The 18,263-nt window shown below is 42.2% G+C and overlaps 2 protein-coding genes across 4 annotated transcripts in view; one reads left to right on the top strand and one right to left on the bottom strand.

The window, feature by feature from the left end:
• The window catches only part of INVS (inversin), a 152,336-nt gene extending 145,936 nt beyond the window's left edge, over positions 1–6,400 (bottom strand). Inside the window, exons 1-2 of one of the 2 annotated variants that reach the window (XM_004711070.2) lie at positions 6,255–6,400; positions 3,660–3,788 (exon numbers count right to left, since the gene is read on the bottom strand). In XM_004711070.2, the coding sequence (XP_004711127.1) occupies positions 3,660–3,765 (106 nt within the window). In that variant the 5' untranslated portion in view covers positions 3,766–3,788; positions 6,255–6,400. The remainder of the gene's footprint in view (positions 1–3,659; positions 3,789–6,254) is intronic. The other variant, XM_045296561.1, reaches the window with a different exon arrangement.
• A 296-nt stretch (positions 6,401–6,696) lies between these two features.
• The window catches only part of ERP44 (endoplasmic reticulum protein 44), an 86,329-nt gene continuing 74,762 nt past the window's right edge, over positions 6,697–18,263 (top strand). For both annotated transcript variants that reach the window (XM_004710984.3, XM_045296586.1), the window contains exon 1: positions 6,697–6,871. In XM_004710984.3, coding sequence (XP_004711041.1) covers positions 6,815–6,871 — 57 coding nt within the window. In that variant the 5' untranslated portion in view covers positions 6,697–6,814. The remainder of the gene's footprint in view (positions 6,872–18,263) is intronic.

Here is an 18,263-nt window from a genome sequence, read left to right as displayed (position 1 = left end):
AAATTAATTTGGCTTCTATTTCATATTATATCCAAATAAATGTGAAATAACTAAAATAACTAAAAAATTAGTTTCTAGTTGTCAACAAACTGTTCTCATGACCTTGTAATAGACAAAGTTTTTTTAAAAAAAGAATTTTAGTGGGAGCTCTTACAGATATAACATTCCATAGTTCAATCACATCAAGCAGTATTGTACAATTGCTACCACAATCAGTTTCAAAACATTTTGTTTCTTCTTGAACTCCTTGATATCAGCTCCCCTTTATGCCCTCCCTCCTCCTCCCCACAGAAACCTTATTTATTTATTTTGCTTACCCCATCCAATATATTCATTCACATACAGTTCTGTTGTTTGCTCCCCTCAAGTGGGGCTATACAGTCATCAGTGCTATCAGCATCCCCTCTCACTTCCTGTTCCCCCAGGGAACCACTACTCCTGTTACTGTTTCTGAAGGGTATCTAGACAAAGATTTTTAAATAGGAAACAAAAATACTAATCATGTAAGACAAAATATCTTGCTATTATTAAAATTATTTTTATAAATTATGAGTTATTATCTTACATTTATTGCAGTCAGATTGACTGTGACACATAGTGGCCTTAAAGGATGGATAGCAGCCCCATAGGGTTTCTGAAACTATAAATCTTTTTAAAAATTCCATTTATTTATTTATTTTTTTGAAACTATAAATCTTTATGGAAGCAGGTAACTTATTATTTTTTTCCCATAGAGCTGCTGGTGGGCTCAAACTGTCAACCAAATCTGAAACCACTGTGCCACCAGGCCTACTTTCTATTGTTTTATACACCAACACACACAGACCACACACAAAAGGTTTGTGGGAAATGAAGTAAAAAAGATAATGGAATTTTCCACAAACTTTTTGAAGCCCTCTACTGTGTGTATAATGTTGTCTTGTTATGTGCTATGAGTCAATGTGTGACTCTTAGTGATGTGTGTTGGGCTGTGATCTGCATGGGTGGCAGTTTGAAACCACCAGCAGCTCCTCTGGAAAAGGCTGGGCTTTCTGCTCCAGTAAACTGCTTCAGTCTTGGAAACCCACAGGGGGTCACTAGGAGTCAGCAGTGACTCAGTGGCAGTCAATTTGTTTTTGGTGGCTTGGAGGGGTGGGACACAGTGGGGTAAAGAGTCAAGGTAGCTCCCAACAGAGGCATATGGGTACTGTACGATCTTAATAATTTTCCTATAAATCTAAAACCATTCTAAAATTATTTATGTATATACACATAGTTAGGTATATTACTCAAGAGCAATGAGTACCTAAGTATACCAGAAAACATATAAAGGAATGTTCATAGTAGTTTTATGTATAATAGAAAAAAACTATAAACAATCAATGGAGAATAGAAATAGGCTGGGTATAGCACACATTGAGGAACTACTGAACCAGGAAGCCTTATACAAGTGTCAGTATATCACAAGATTCCATTTACAAGGAGATCAAGAACAGATTAAAAGCAAACCCTTGATGACAGAAGTCAAAATAAGAGGGTTTCTATGAGGGGGGTGCACACAACCATGTGCTTGTAAATGTGCATGTGTGTATGTACATGTGTATGTAGCAGCCTGTGTTTAATCAGGAGATAGTAGGTTAAGCAAGAGATGGTTAATATAAAAAATTATTAACTATACTAAAGCACAGCCATGAGGTATTTTTTAAAAAATCTGCCTGGTATTCCAAGACCGAGAGCAAGTATTCAGGAAGGACAAACATGGAAGGGATTTGGACCACACAAGAGAGGGTAAGGTTCACCTCACCAAATAGCAGAAACGTTTTCTGGTTTGGTCAGGGCAGAGCCAGTCTACAGTTGCTGGGCAGGCATTAGGGCATCCTCCAGATGCAGTGGAGGTGGGAGAGGACAGGTGATCAGCAACTGGGAGTGGGAGTCTGGATGCCAGAGTGAGCAGCGGCTGCCAGATCCCTGAGAGCCTCTGATCTGTGCTCATGGCTGGGGCAGTGCTCAGTCACATACCCTCAGCCCCATACCACATTCCATCTCACTGGAGACCTGCAAGACAGCCTCTTCGTCTGGTGATATTCCTCTAGCACTGTATGAGAAAGGTTAGCATCGTGTTCTTTTTAAAGAAATACTTTAAGGAATTCTGTTTATCTCAAAGCACATACTGCAAAGTGCATTCAGAGTTGACAGGCAATATATTAAGCGTAACACAGTATGTTGGGGGTTGGGGAGGAATCTTCATGGTGAAGGTGCATGAAGGACCTTTCTGGAGTGTTGGGAATGTGCTCTATCCAGATCTGATTCTGTATCTTTATACACATTTGTGCATATAAATATAAAAACTCACCAGGCTTCTGTGTGTATTTATAAATGCAAAGGGCCACACGAAGGCATCCCACAGCGAAGGAAGAAGAATGAGGCAGGTGGGCCTGTCCTAACAGACATTACTATGTATTTTCTTTTAGTAATACAGACATCTTGGTATCAAAAACCAAAACCAAACTCACTACCATCAAGTCGATTCTGATTCATAGTGGCCCGATATGACAAAGTAGAACTACCCTGTGAGTTTCCGAGACTGTAAACCTTTATGAGAGTAGAGAGTTTCATCTTCTCTCATGGAGCAGCTGGTGGTTTTGAAATTCAGACCTTGTGTTTAGCAGCCCAATAAGTAATCCACTCCACCTTTAGGGCTCCTCTGCACCTTAGTATAGTAGATCATGAACTCAATGAAAGAAAATAGAGAAACTAGAAACAGGCCCAGGTATGTGTGGATATTTGATTTATGAATGGAGGTTTATTTCCTATACTTTTCTATCTGTTTAATATATTTCATAGTTAAAACTATCTAGAAAATAATAAGATCCCAAACCAAACCCGTTGCTTGCGTTGATTCTGCCTCATGGGCTGTGTGCATCAGAGCAGCACTGTCTCCACAGGGTTGTGAGTAGTTGACTTTCCCCCAGAAATATTTTGCCAGGCCTTTCTTCAGAAGCACCTGTGGGTGGGCTCAAACAGCTAACCTTCTGGTTAGCAGTCATGCATTTAATTGGTTGTGCCACCCAAGGACTCACTTAAAACTATAAAGCACCAACGAATGTGAGGCTCTCCGATCTTCCTTGAAGATAATGTGATGAAAGAAAATCATCCAGAAATTCAGTTTATTATTTGAGTTTCAATAGCTTGTTTGGGACTTGTTTGGGCTTCCTATGTCTCCACCACCTATTCTGCATCTCTATCAGGATGATAAATCCATTCCCTTAGCATGTCCAGGTTCACTGCAAAATACATAACTATTCCTCAATGACTTTCTACCTAATTCTAATTCATATTTTAAGTTGCAGGACTTAAATTTCTTTCCTGTCCAAGTCTTGGCACAAAAGACAAATAATAACATGTTTTCATTACAATGTAGAAAGAAGTACACTGCAAATTAAAATGAACAGACTTCCTTAGGGCAAGAATTATTTAAAAACTTTCTGTATTTAAGGAGGCTTCTTATCTATGAGCGATACGTGCTGGGCTGCTACACACAAGGTCAGCAGTTGAAAACCACCAGCTTCTCTGTGGGAGCAAGATGAGGTGCTCGCCTCCCGAGAAGACTTGCAGCTTTGGAAAGCTGCTACTGGACCGCTACGAGTCAGCATTGACCCGGGGGCTGTGAGTCAGCTTACCTGTGATGAGCCTGTGAAGAGCGCCCTTATCTCCATTAACAGCAGCAGCGTGAACCTGCGATGCTAAGGAAGAGCCAGTAAACAGCAAGTGCTCAGACCTGTTCATGTCTTCTCAGTAACTGGAACAACCTGAAATGATTCAAACAATGAGTACAGCCCGAGATACTTTCTGTAACTTGGCTGTCAGATGTTAACACTGTTGACAAGCCGGTTTGTTATAGGAAATGCCTGAGTAGTATTCCAAAATTGACAGTCCTAGACCTAGTTGCTAGAATGTAGCAAATTAGGTAACTTTTTGTACAAGTGACTCATGTGTCAAATGAGAGTGCTAGATGCTTCTAAGACCCATTTCAAGGACTCTGAGAAAATACACTCCACATTGAGTACTGGGCACAGGCTCAACAGCTGCAGTGATTGCTAATGCAGGTAATTTGATTCCATATAACACTCAACCTTAGATTTGATACTGGGGAATAAAGGTGATGATGAGCAAGCACAAAAAGGGCACGGTGTTTCCTTTTCAAAACTGAATCACTCAGATTTAAATTATTTTCATTCCTATGAAAGGTAGAATTTTTAATTGTTCTCTTCTTGAGTCCACCAGGGAAATTTCTATCTATCTTGAGACTTTAGGGGAATATTTGGACCATCCTATCATTAGGAATAACCATGCTTCATTAAGAAAAATTTTGTGCTCACTAGTAGGCTAATATGGTTTGCTGAAATCTTCTAGAAATGTAGAGACTTTTTGAGAAAATAGTGAGCTAGCTTCCTGTCAATAGGAATATTTAAGCAGAAGCTGGATTATGTAACAACTTCAGCAGGAAGAATTCAAACATCTGACCTGGAGGAGAGATTGGCAGTTGTATTAATGATCTTAAACATTGCCCCCAAATCCAAGGTGCTCTATCACAAGTTCTACGCTTGAATGCCTACAAGGGCAGTGGAGGTACAAGGACAAGAAATGTTGGGCGTCAAACTCACCCTTACAAATTGGAGCACACATACCTATCTAAAGAGGAGCTTTTTAACAGCTCTTGGCAAATTGCTATCAAGAGGAAATTCTCCAAAAGCCTGTCACTCTATTCAGTCACCCCAAATCTCCTGGGGATCTAGAAAAGTTTTGTAAGATAACTCCATCAGAACTGAGGAGCCCAAGCTTATGCTTTCTCTGACAAAGAAGACTGGTCCCCTTTCTATATGCAAGAAAAGGTCTTTTCTTAATTATGGCAAAGGCCAGCTCCTCATGTCTTTGTTTTGCTGAAAAGTTGTGTTAACATGTTGGCAGAAAATGAGGAGAAAGAGGGGGGTGCTTGAATAAATTCTTTCATGTCTCAACATTCAGAATCATCACTCTTACATACAGGGTTATATTAAAGTCCCTTGAAAGAAGCTACTAAAAGGAGAAGTTGAAACATCACTGTAGTTAGGTAAACTGCCAACCTTCTCTGTTAGTCCCAAGTGCTTCAACCACTGTGCCTCCGGGGTTCCTCCTGCAGGCCAATAGATTAAAAATGAAGAGGTGACCATGTCCAGTCACTCAAGTGGAGTGCCACTAGTGGGCTGGGTACTGTCTGCATGCTAAGACCTGTTATTTAGATCAGGGTTTTAAGGAGTTCGTTTTATACCCTTTGAAAAACATACAAAGATATTTCTTCAAAACGGATTGTGGTGATGATTGTACAATTCTTCTTGATGTGATTGAACTATTGAGTAACATGATATGTGATTATATGCCATATTAAAACTGTTGAAAAATATTAGACCTCAGTAATGTGTGGGGTTTTTACCTCGAAATATGCAGCACAGTAACAAGGTAGATAACTGGTGCTCAGTGTTTGTTGAACCAAAGGTCAAAGGCTGAGTGCTAAGTCCAGAGTGTGAACAGTGTTAACTACAAAGTGTTAATTATGAAGTGGTATAAAATCAAAGGTATCATCACGAGCGTATAAAACAAGCCAGGATGATAAACGTTCTAATAATTCTAACTTTATACAACTAGCGGGGCTGGAGTCACATGCAAAGGGTAATTCCGATTAGGGCTAAATTGGTGGGGAAATTCTCAAATGGTAACATTTGCATTGGTGGCAGGCAAAGAGGCAAAGGAGGAAGGCAGTAGAGAAAGCCCCAGAAGCAGCGAAAGTGCCTCCTGGCTATTTAGCCCTGCCTGTGTGGCTACCATGAGGGGCCCGTGGGCCCAGGTGTTTGTAGTTGAGGTTGGAGAGCTATCTTGGGGCCAGATGGTTAAGCTCCTCCAAGGCTCGCAGTGGAATTCAGTAATTATCCATTAGGAGTGAGCCACTCTCTTAACAGTCACTCCCGCGTTGAGTTTTCCAGTTGACAACGTGATTTCCCATCCTTACGGAATCGGCTCTTTAAACGAGCGCACCGCGGTACTCATGACACTGATGCCCAAGTGGTGGCCGCGGCTTTATAAGGCAGGAGTTAGCGCAGAAACAAGAGGCAGCAGGCGAAGGAGGGCAGTGATGGAGGCTGAGGCTACAAGCTAAACCAGGAGGGCCGTGAGACGTGAGGTAGAGGCCAGGGCGGTGCAGACCGACCGGAGCCTCCCCAGCCAGACGCCCTCCTACTCACCCTCACCTCCTCCCTGACGTCCCGGGGGGCGGCTCCAGGGGGTACGATCCCCACCAGGCCGCCCCTCCCGCCAGGCCGGGAAAACTACGCGCAGTTCGGACAGACCCCACGGCGCTGGAGCTAGCTGAGCCCCTCAGAGGGCCCACGGAGGATGTCAAGCGTGCAGCCTTCTGGGAATTGTAGTTCTCATCCTCTGTAACGCCGAGGTCCACCCGCCTCCAGCCCTTGCTATCCCACAAAGCACCGCGCGCGGAGGTCTTGGCGCAGAGCCTGCTGGGAAAGGGAGTTCGGGATGCCTTGCTATCTGCCCGGTGAGAGAAGAGCCGGACTACATTTCCCGTCGTGTTCCGAGGGGGGCAGGACTCGGAAGTGAGGGGGTGGGGACCTTGCTGGAAGTTGTCCCGGGTGTTCGCTGCTGGAGCTCCGGGTCGAGAGGACGAGCTGCCGCTGCCGGGAGGATCGTCCGCTGCTGCTGGCTCCCGGAGCCCAGCCCAGTCCCGACCCAACCCAGCCCCAGCCACTACCACCTGTCCCTGCTGCGGACCCCAACGCGAACTACCATGAAATCTGCCGTCTTCCTCCCCTTACCCGACCTCAGATGTTCCCTGCTGCTCCTGGTGAGTGAGGGAGTGACAGACCTTCGAAAGACCAGCAGACGGTCGGTCTCCCGCCCTCGTCCGGGGAGGTGGGGTGGGGTGATCGTACCTCACCTACTCCTGTGGTGGTCTTAACTTTTTCTCCGTTGGCGGGGAGGGCACCCTGCCCCTCCGCATCTGTCTGTTCGATTCCCCAGCTCGGAATCCTCGAGGCCAGTGATCGAGGGCTGGAACCTGTAGACGGGAGAATTAGCTTCACGGGAGGAATTCTTCGAAAGGCTACGGCGGCGGGGCTCCTCCTACTCCCGGAGTTTGGAAGTTGTTTCTGCCTAGAGAATTCCGGGACTTGGTGGTGGCCCGAGTCGAAAGGACGCGGGGTCGGGGGTGGGGTGGGGGCGAGGGCGCGCGGAGAACCCTACTGTTCTTAGCCGCCTCTTCCCTGTGGGAAGGGTGTGAAGTCGACAGGTGCTGGGGTCGTGTGTTTCTCCAGAGCCTTGAAGCGATTCCCAGGTTGGCAGAACCCTCTGTTGTGGCTTGATTCAATTGGTTGGGAACCCGGAACTGGAGACTAGTTTGATGTCCACTTGGGAAATATGGATGTGAATAGTGGAGGGTGTGACTCCCTGGCAAAGTCAGCTCAAAGCCTCTCTCACATCTTGCTTGTATGCTCTACCCCAGCGTCATTGAAGTTCTTTTCTTGACTGTATGCAGAGCTATTGATGGAAGAACTGTCTTATGCACGTCTCATTTCGTCGTTTCCTCACCTGCCCATCTCCACTCAATTTTATAATCTTTGCTCAGTCCCATTTCCTCCAAAGTATATCTTGAGTGTACAACCTCAGTGATCCAGGTTCCCTTCTGTTCAAATTGAGACAAAAGTGGAGGACTAATCTCATAGGGCAAAATGACATAATCTTGGGGGGCTGTTATTCCAATACAGTGTTTGAAGACGCTTGAAATGCAATAGGTTTTTACAATCAAATTTGAGATGAACATTAATGATTATTAAGTTATCACTTTGAAGTTAGGAAACAAAACTAAGTGATCCACAGAAAGTTTTACTTCTGGCTACCCTCAGAAGTGGGACAAGAAAATAGGTCTCTTGACTTGCAGTACTTATTCTACTGTAGCACAGTTTTTAATGTCTTTGAAATAGAGTTTGTCTCTCCCTCCCCCTGCTTTTTCCCCCCTTTGTTTTTAATATATCTTGAAGGCCATATTCAAAAGCTGCATGCAGCACTTGGGCCTTTTCAGAGAAAAAGCATAAGAAACTACATGGGGTGTTAAAAACTTTTGAGCACACAAAGTTTTATTTAATTGATAGAATGTTTTATTGCTATTTAAAAAATAAGTATACTGCATTGAGGAGCCCTAATGGCAGAGTAGTTATACATTAGGCTACTAATCATAAGGTCAGCAGTTTGAAACTATCAGCTGCTCTGGGAGAGAAATGAAACTTTCTACTCCCCAAACGAGATACAGGTACTGGAAACCCACATAGGCACTTTTATCTGTAAGGGTCCCTATGAGTTAGAATTTACTCGATGGCAGTGAGTTTTGTACAGCATTGAAATCCTTTCTGGATCAATATATGTTTATTTTTGATGATAGTAATTACAATAAAAGCACTTCTATGTGTATACTTCAATGACATTGGTTACATTCATCAAGATGTACCTCCTTTCTGAACCAATCAGTAATCCAAACTCACAGCTCATCCCTAAGTTTCTCATCTATTCTTTTGAGTTGCTGCTATCCATTAGATGATTCTTTCCTTATTCATATAATAGCTTTGATTATGCATTGTCTGCCAGGGATTACTTTTTGGCTACTGAAAATTAGAGAGTGCAAATGTTTTAAGACATTGAAAAGAAGTTGAACTACTGACTAGAAAACCCCATCAGGTATGCTTTCTTGTAATGGTATTTGGTTGTAGAACTCACTTTAAGGAGAAAGGCTTTACTTTGGAAATAACTCATGCTTTTTTTTTTTTTTTTAATGAAAAACATCAAGTTCTGATAAATATAAAGAAAAGGAAAAACATTTCTAATTTATGATCTATTTGAACTTTCAAAGCAACTGTAGAGGCATAGAAACTTAACAGACGTTTTAGCAAATACCTGTAAAGATTAATGGGTTAGAAAATAAAGCCCCAGAAGAGGTCTAATCAACCAGAATTACAAGTCATGCTAGATTCAATTTGAGTACAGTGTTGACCAAGGTAATTTTACTAATCATATGTTAGTTAGCAGATATGTATAAAACATCCATCTTGTCTAATCACCCCATCGGTTACACAACTGGTAATTCTGCTTGCTCAGTTTGCAGCCGCTTCGTAAGGTCTCCTTTATGCTCCCCAGAGTGGTATCTTAGTGCTCCCTCCAGCTTTCCCTCTCAGACTTCTAGTTGATCCCTGCCCACACATAGCTATAGTTCCCACTTAGCCTAGTTGATACCGTTTTCTTTAACAGTTCTAAAAAATTATGATGTTCTCTTTCGTTAACCCTGTAGACTCAGCCTTAAAGAACTAGACCTATTTAGATGTAGTCACATTTATAAGGAAACTATGTAAATATATGCAGGGGCTTCAGAACGTTCATGGAAAGAGTCCATTAATTTAATTTAAATTTTAAAATTCTTTTTATTGAGCTAGAATTAGCATCATACAATTCAGTAGTTCAGTAAATCATACCAAAATCATCACCACAATCAACTTTGGAACATTTTCTTCCTTCTCGTGCCCATGATGTTTCCACCATCTTTTAATTCTCTTTTTCTACTATTTGAAGACCACTCATGTAATCCTAAACTTCTCCTCCTTTGCTCAACTTTTTAATCTTTTTTTTAACACAAACACTTTTCCTGGAGCTCAGAATAGAAATGCTCCTTTATAAACTGTATTACAACACTGGGTAGCTGTATCGTACATATATTGTGTATCCAACCCATTGTTGTTTCTATTCCTTTGCTGTAATACAGTTCTGCAAGGACTTTTTAAAAAGCATCTGGACGATTCTGACTCATGGAGACGCCTGTGTGTCAGAGAACTGTGCTCCATGAACTTGCCAATGGCTGGTGTCTGCCAGCCCAACTTTCTGAGGCGTCTGAATGGACCTGGACCGCCTTGTGCAGCCAAAGTCTGCACTACTTGTGCCCCCATGGACTGACTCTCCTCTACGAAGAATGTGCTGTTAGGTGCCATCAAGGTGATTGAGACTCAGGTGACTGTGGAACTGCTCCATGGGGTTTTTGGATTTTGTCTGTGATCTTTACCAAAACAGGTCAAGTCCCATAGAGCGGATGGGTGGGATGGAACTACCAACCTTTCAGTTAGTTTAACCATTTGCATCATTCAACTCCTTTGCAAAGAAAAGCCTTGGACATATATCTTTTTGTGCTTTTGCTAGTGTATCTTTGAGATAGAATTCCCATAAGTGAAATCGCTGAGACAAAATGTGAATGCATGTGTGACTTGTTAAGATATTGCCAGATTCTTTTTGATACAGATTGTGTCTGTTTCATAGTCTAACAATGTACCAATGTCTCTGTAGCCTTGTTGACAGAAAGATGTGAGCAAATCCTGGTGTTTTGTCAGTGGGAAATAGCCTCTCAAGGGATTTGAGTTTGCATCTTTCTGTTTGTGTGGTTGAGTTTTTCCTTCACCTTTATAGTCCATTTGCGTTATTACTCTTTCTGTGGACTCTATTCCTGTTTCTGGCCTATTTCTTTATATGACAGTTGGTCTTCACAGCTATTGTCTCCTTATTCCAGCTGATTCTAAATTGAAAGGCACTGGAACATACTATATTACCCCTCTGAATTTAGTAATATATCTTATTGATTAAAACTTAAACGTCTTGGAGTCATTGTCTAGTTGTCAAAGTCATTGAAAGCCTTTACTTAACTGTAAGCCGTGATTTGTAATAGTTTTGTGGTAGGTCAACCTTTAGATGCACGATTAAGGAACCCTGGTGCAGGGGTGTGGGGCTACTAACAGAAGGTTGGAACAGAGTATGTAGATTATCGGTATGTCATTTCTATCCTCACAGGAAGTGTCATTGGGTGGTGCTGGTTAGAAATAGTGAGGTAAGTATGAGGAAAAGACCTGTGAGAAATATATACCGTCTGCCAAGGAGAAAGGAACAGTAGTCGTCAACAAGCATGTTTTTGACTTTTGATTGTCTGATAATGTTTGGGGTAGAAATTAAGGGAGGCACCAAAGGATACCAGTTAAAATTGTAAGGTCACTTAGGACGAGTCCCTGCAGTTTTCCAAAGTAAGCCGTGAGCAGGACTGAATGCACTTCCTTTCAGCTCTCTCCTATAGGAAGGGTGTGCCTTTGGGGTGTGAGGAGCTGTACTTGGGCTCTGTGGTAAATTCCCTTTTGATGACTGTCTTTTCAAATGATACTTTAAGGAAGCATGTTTTTAGTAAGAGCATACCACTTGAGCTGGTAAAATTACCAGGGAAAAGATAGCCGGTTTGAGATCTTCTTTCTTTGCCTAGGTTGTTAGAAGGATTCCCAGGCCAGAGCCTCGTCTTCTGGTGGGTAAATCTCATTGAATGTGCCTCTGAGTACTTGAAAATGGCGGATTACATGAGCTCATGAAAAGAGACCGTCATTTTTTACATGCGCAAAATCACTGCTGAGAAATTCGTTCCGACTTGCAAATGTAAAGAATGTACAATTTCGTGACAGTACAGATCCCAGCTGTCTGTAGAGGAGAACGTCAAACGCGATCATGTCGTGGCCCTTGGGACACGCTCTTCTCACGTTGGCGGCGGGCGCGTGCCCTCGGCTTGCACGCGCGCAGCCCCTGCCCGTTATTTCCGAGGCGCATACCCATGGATTCACTTGGCTGCCGACGGAAAATGAAGGACACCGCGTCCCCCTTTCCGGCCCAGCGTGGCCACGCTAGCCTCGTCCTGGGGTGCTGACGTGGAGGCCGGCCCCGCGCAGACCCCGAGCCTGCCCCCCATGCCGAAGGCAGCCTCCCCTTCCGGGAGGGTCCCGTGCCTGCGCTGCACCCCGCTTCCGGCCGGCCGGTAGACACGTGGCTTCCGCCGGAAACAGCCTCGCCTGGACAGGGCGCCCAGCGGGCTGGGCGACTCGGACGTGCGCTCCGCCATCTTGTCCGGCTGGCTGCCGCTGGACAGCGGAGGCTCCGGCTCGCCCGGCCCTCGGCCGGTTCTGCGTGGCGCGTGCAGCGAGGGCGCCGTGGGGGCCTGGCGCGTCCACCGCCTGCCGCTGCGTCCTGCGCGGCTGCCACGCCCGGCCAGTGGTTAGGCCGGGCAGCGCCGCCCGCCCCCGGCCCCCGGCCACGCCTATCGGCGCCGGACGGACACGCCGCCCCTTTGGGTCCGCAGTGAACGCACCCAGTTTCAGTTGCTTCTTTTCTTTTTTTTAATATGTACAGATATGCTTAATACAGTTGATGTATGGAATGTTGTAAGAGCCCCCAATAAAATGATTTTTTTAAAAAATGCTGTAAGTCCGCACTTTTCAGTAAGCAAGATTGTGTCCTTTGTATATCTAGGATTGTTAGAATCTTCCTCCAATCCTGACCCTGCATTCTTCCTTTTTTTTAATTTGCTTTCATGATTTTTTATTTTACTCTTCTAAACATTGATTCTACCATAATGTGTTTTTCAATATTAATGAGCATTCTTAGAAAAATGCCATAGCAAAATGCATACAGAAAACATGGAGATCATATGTCTGTTTATGTTGGGCCTCATTTCCTTGGGGCATGTGTCCAGCCAGTTACTGCTGGGTTGCAGGGTATTTCTGTTCCCAGTTGTTTTTTAAAGAGCCTTTAACTAGGGGCTCTTACAGGTTTTATAACAATCCATACAGAATTGTATCAAGCATATTTGTACATAGGTTGTCGCCATTCTTTTTTTTTTAATCACTTTATTGGGAGCTTGTACAGTTCTTATCACAATCCAACCATCCATCCATTGTCTCAAGCACATTTGTCCATTTGTTGCCATCATCATTCTCAAAACATTTGCTTTCTGCTTGAGCCCTTGGTATCAGCTCCTCATTTTTCCCCCACAGTTGCTTATTTTCTGATTACTTGGATACAGTCAAACTTAATCCATGACTTTTTCTTAAACAAAACTAACTTTTCTTAATATAAAATTCGCATATTCTATAGTTTAGTCGTATTAAAAAGACTTGTGTAATGATCTCTACAACCAGTTCTAGAACAACATCTTTCTTCTTGTATTCATAATTAACCCCCATTGCCCTCAACCTCCCCACCCGTATGCCCAACAAACCTTGACATAGGGGTTTGTCTCTATTGATTTACATATCAGTTACTGTCTACCGATTTACCTATTCTGGATTTCATATACTGGAAAACAAAGAAAAAGGAGACCAATAACATCAAAATAAACCAGAGGAAAAAACCTCAATAGAGAAAAAAGCAGGAAACAAGAATTAGAATAATTTAAAATGAGTCAAAAGGGAGAGCTAATGATCAGATATTACTTTTTCACTGAATGACCTCTGCCATTACGGAGTTTACAGTACTCTATTTGATAGCAAGGCTGTTCACATCCTCGACTGGTCAGGACATTCACTGGAGGCAAACCCATGTAGGGCCCTGCATATGGGATCCATGACTTCTTGACTGAGGTTTATTATACCTTTATTATATACATAGGATCAAAGGTAACAGTTTTGGACTATTGGTTGAGGGTGAAAGAGGTGGAAATTCTCTCTGGAAAGGTCACAAGACAGGTATGCTGTTACGCATGAGTGTACCATGAGTGTTTTAAATATTTCCATTTTTACCAGCTTTTTATGTGTCCATGCGTTATATATACATGCTGTTTGCAAAAATGTGGTGTACGCTTGCTTTTTAGATATTGGCTTTGGGGTTTGGGGAAATTTAGGGAAAATAGCAACTTTTAAAACTTTACACAGCATTAAAGTCTGTCGGCTTAAAGAATAACTACTGTAAGATGAGTATTTTGATTTAGTTCTTCTGACTGAAGGAATTTGGACATTCTGTGTGACTTTGACTTTCATTACTGTGAATCTGGTGCATATACAGTGAAGCTCAGCTGTCTGACAAATTTACCCTCTGTAATAACACATTCTGAAAGAGCTAAGAATAAAAGTTTTGTTTGTTTGTTTGTTCTTTTACTGTTGGTTTAGTTTTTTTAGTCTAAGTAATTTCTTAGAAAACAGCTACTTAAGACCACTGGAGATCCCCATGCAGAGAGGTTGGGGAGGAGACGAGCCAGTCAGGGTGCAATGCAGCAACGATGAAAAATAAAACTTTCCTCTAGTTCCTAAATGCTTCCTCCTAGCCCCCACGATCATGATCCGAATTCTACCTTGCAAGTCTGGCTAGACCAGAGGATGTACACTGGTACAGATAGGAACTGGAAACATAGGGAATCCAGGGCGGATGATCCCTACAGGACCAGTGGTGTGAGTGGCGATACTGGGAGGGTAGAGGGAGAGTGGGTTGGAAAGAGGGAACCGATTATAAGGAACTACTGTATATGTGACCCCTCCCTGGGGGACGGACAACCGAAAAGTGGGTGAAGGGAGACGTCTGACAGGGCAAGATATGACAAAATAATAATTTATAAATTATCAAGGATTCATGAGGGAGTGGGGAGCCGGGGAGGGAGGGGAAAAATGAGGACCTAATGCCGGGGGCTTAAGTGGAGAGGAAATGTTTTGAGAATGATGAAGGCAATGAATGTACAAATGTACTTTACACAATTGATGTATGTATGGCTTGTGATGAGTTGTATGAGCCCCTAATAAAACGATTAAAAAAAAAAAAAAAAAAAAAAAAACGGCTACTTAAATTGACTACTTTCTTAAGCTTTCTGGCTAGCACAGAATTGATCTTGAACATTAATTCTCAAACGAAGTCTTATGATCTGCTTGGAATAAAAACATCACCATGTTGCAAGGTACTTAGTTCCTTCTTGGTTAAACCTTCGGATTAGCAGTTTCAGAGACCCTGATTTTGAATTTGAAACATAAGACTGATGCATTTTAAAACGGATGTTACATTTTGTTTCAGAAATCATCCAGTTTGCTTATTACATACTTATGCTTGTATTCTAGTTTTAGAATAACTTCCAGAAATATTTAAAGTATTTCTTTGATTAATGATAATTTAGTTGTATTTTGGCTAAAGAGAACATTTCTAGAAGCATGGTTTTGTAGTCAGATTTGGGTCAAGTTTTAATGACCTTGCTGCTTATCACTCTGATTACCTTGAGGAATAATACAGGTATTAAGGCTAACTTGTAAGAGATTCTATTAGTTGCATGCTAATATAATTTTATGGAGCAGAAAGAGCATTTTTTTACATTTACATTTAAGTGTCTAGTACTCTACCTTGTCTTGGTGTGTACTACAATACCTTCTCTAGCAGCGGTTCGTTCGCAACCTGTGGTCGCCACCCCCTGGCAGGGCAGAGGGCTGGGGGAGGGGTGTGTCGAACCACCCTTTCACAGGGGTTGCCTAAGACCATCGGAAAACACATAAATATTTCATAATATATAATTACATATTGTTTTGTGATTAATTACTATGCTTTAGTTATGTTTAATTATATTCAATTTGTAACAATGAAAATACATCATGCATATCAGATATTTACATTATGATTCACAACAGTAGCAATATGACAGTTATGAAGTAGCAACAAAAATAATTTTATGGTTGGGGGTTACCATAACATGAGGAACTGTATTACAGGCTTGCGGCATTAGGAAGGTTGAGAACCACTGTGCTAGAGATTAGGTACTCAATAGTAATTCATTTGCAAGGTGCTGTTGGATAAATGTTGGGCTGCTAATTACAACATTGGTGGTTTAAACCCCCCAGTCGCTTTTCCAAGGGAGAAAGATGAGTCTGCTTCTCTACACGTTTCTAGCCCCAATCTAAGAACAATTATTTCTTATGTCATGGCCCTACTTGCTACTCACCCTCGTGAAGAGATCACTGAAGATATGGGTGCTATAGCAAAGGATGGTGGAAAAAAAGATGATGCCCGGCTATCAGAAAGAACTGTGTCTGGAGTGTTGAAGGCTTATCTTAAAACAGCCATTTAAATGAGGTATCAACTAGGTCCACATGGAAGAAGCACACTAGCCTCTTTGATCCAAGGATTGTAAATAATAAAATCCAAATAGGAAGGAGGGAGTCGTTTCAGAGCTTTAATTGTGCACACTTGGTTTGCGGAAGGCTGTGGATGACAGTGGAAGCCTTAAATTTGTTTGCTGGCTCCACACATGGATCAAGCCTCTCTCTGGTGATTCCCCTTTGATCATAGTCTAAGGATGTGAATGGCCTTGCTGTTAGACAGCACTGTAAAGTTGATTCTGGCAAATATAATTAAGTTAAAATGTAATACCTTGTCATTCCCACTTAAAAGTTATTTCCATTTTTAATTCTTCCTGCTTTCTTTTCTGTTGGGGTTTTTTCTATGTTTTGTCTGGTCGGTGTTGTTGCTTTTGTTTGCTTTCTGTTTGTGTTCTATATGGTTTTCTGGGTATGAAATCCAGGATAGGTAAATCTATAGAGACAGTAACTGGATTAATAATTATCTAGGAGCATGGCAAAAGAGGGATTGGGGGAAGTAAGGATCAAACAACATGGAGTACAAGAAGAAATTGTCCTGAAATTGATTGTGGGGATGATTGCACAACTTTTCTTGATATGATTGAAGGATTAAATTGCATGACATGTGAAGTATATGCCAATTGAACTTAGTTTTTTTAAAAATGTAGAGTCTCTGAAAGCCCATATAGGGTCGCTAGGAGTCAAAATCGATTAGATGGCAATGGGTTTTGTTTTGTTTGATTTTGATAAGAAAAATTGAAAAGGTTGAGCTAGGGTAAAGAGCAGAGGATCTAGGGATACATAAGTTGTCATTTTTAAGTTTCCTTAAGAAAGTGAGCCTTGAAGTAGGTGAGGATTTCTTTGGAGAAGAACCTGGTAGACAGGGCCACTAGGCATTGCACAGTTCTGAATGTAAGAGTGACCCAGGTAAGTTCAAGAAACAGCAAGGACAGTGTGGTGGTCTACAGTGAGAGGAGCAGAGTATTGGAAGGTGAAGTTAAATAGTTAAAACACATTTCACAAGTTATCCTTGTTAGGTACAGTTACAGTTTCTTATTCTATGCTTCATTATTTTTTAAAGCAGTTGCTTTAAAAAGGTTGCTTCCACATCACTTCAGTAAAGCACATCGAAATCAAGCAAGTCAACAAATGTTTTGGTGACCCAGTGTATATAAAAGCTATGCTCACACTATACTGCATATCGTCTGCTAAGTATACCGTAAGTAACATTATGAAAAAGTTTGAACTATTATGAGGTTTACCAAAATGTGAGAGAAGTGAGCACATGCTGTTGGAGACGGTGCAGACCTGCTCCCTGCTGCGTTGCCACAAACCGTCAATTTGTAAAAACCGCAATGTTTGTGAAGTGCAGTAAGGGAAGCACAATTACAGAAGGTGTGCCTGTCCATTGTTTGGTATCGTTACTTTTCTTTCTTATTCTATGCTTCATTATTTTTTAAAGCTATTTGGCCAATGATGTAAAATTTATGTGGGATGCTGGTAGCATGTAAGGTTGCTCTCTTTGACCTGGCCCTGTTGCCTCTTTACCTCACTGGGCCCCCTATGCTCCCCCAAAACCAACTCAGTGCTCTGGAGTCAATGCTGACTTACTGTGACCACCTGTGGCTTTCCGTGACTGTAACTGTACGGGAGTATAAAACCCAGTCTTTCCTGCACGGATCGCAACCTCTGCGCCTTAGTTTTCTAAATTAAAAATCGAAATTTTCTGTGTGTGACATAATTGTCACAGTCTGCAGTGCACAGTCGTGAATGTCACATAAACTATTAAAACACGGTTTTCCTAGCACGCATTTTGAGTCCTAAGAGTAATGATAGTACAGTATATATCCTATGCATATTTCATATTTGAGTGGACTTGCAACTTGTAATGCTACATATATCTTGTGGTCTTGTTTAACCCTTGTGTTGAGTGGTAGAGTTTTGGGGAAAAAATGTTCACATATGCACATAACCATATACTCATAACTTGGAATTTGTTCCGGGCATGACCACTTAGCTTTCAAAAAGCTGTTTAATCTTTCTGAGTGTCCATTTTCTCACCTTTCAAATGGGAATGATGACCTTGCCGCCCGAGTTCTGAGAAGAGGCAGAGATTGTTACCTTGTCTGTGACACGCTGTGCGCACCTTCGGCTTTTCTGGTTTTGCTTCATAGTAGGTCCTCAACAGAAGTCTTTGTTGGGACAAGTGAATCAGCAAATGAATGTGTGAATGCACATCCTTTCATCAGAACACAACTTGTCCATCCAGTGACATTTAAAGCATCTGTCCTGAAGTAAAGAGAT

This window comes from Echinops telfairi, unplaced genomic scaffold (genome assembly GCF_000313985.2).
Source record: "Echinops telfairi isolate 266 unplaced genomic scaffold, ASM31398v2 ScPeMD7_7410;HRSCAF=8448, whole genome shotgun sequence".
In the NCBI taxonomy this organism is placed as follows: domain Eukaryota; kingdom Metazoa; phylum Chordata; class Mammalia; order Afrosoricida; family Tenrecidae; genus Echinops; species Echinops telfairi.
The sequence above is the reverse complement of the archived record's forward strand: the minus strand, read 5'-3'. Positions and strand labels throughout refer to the sequence as shown.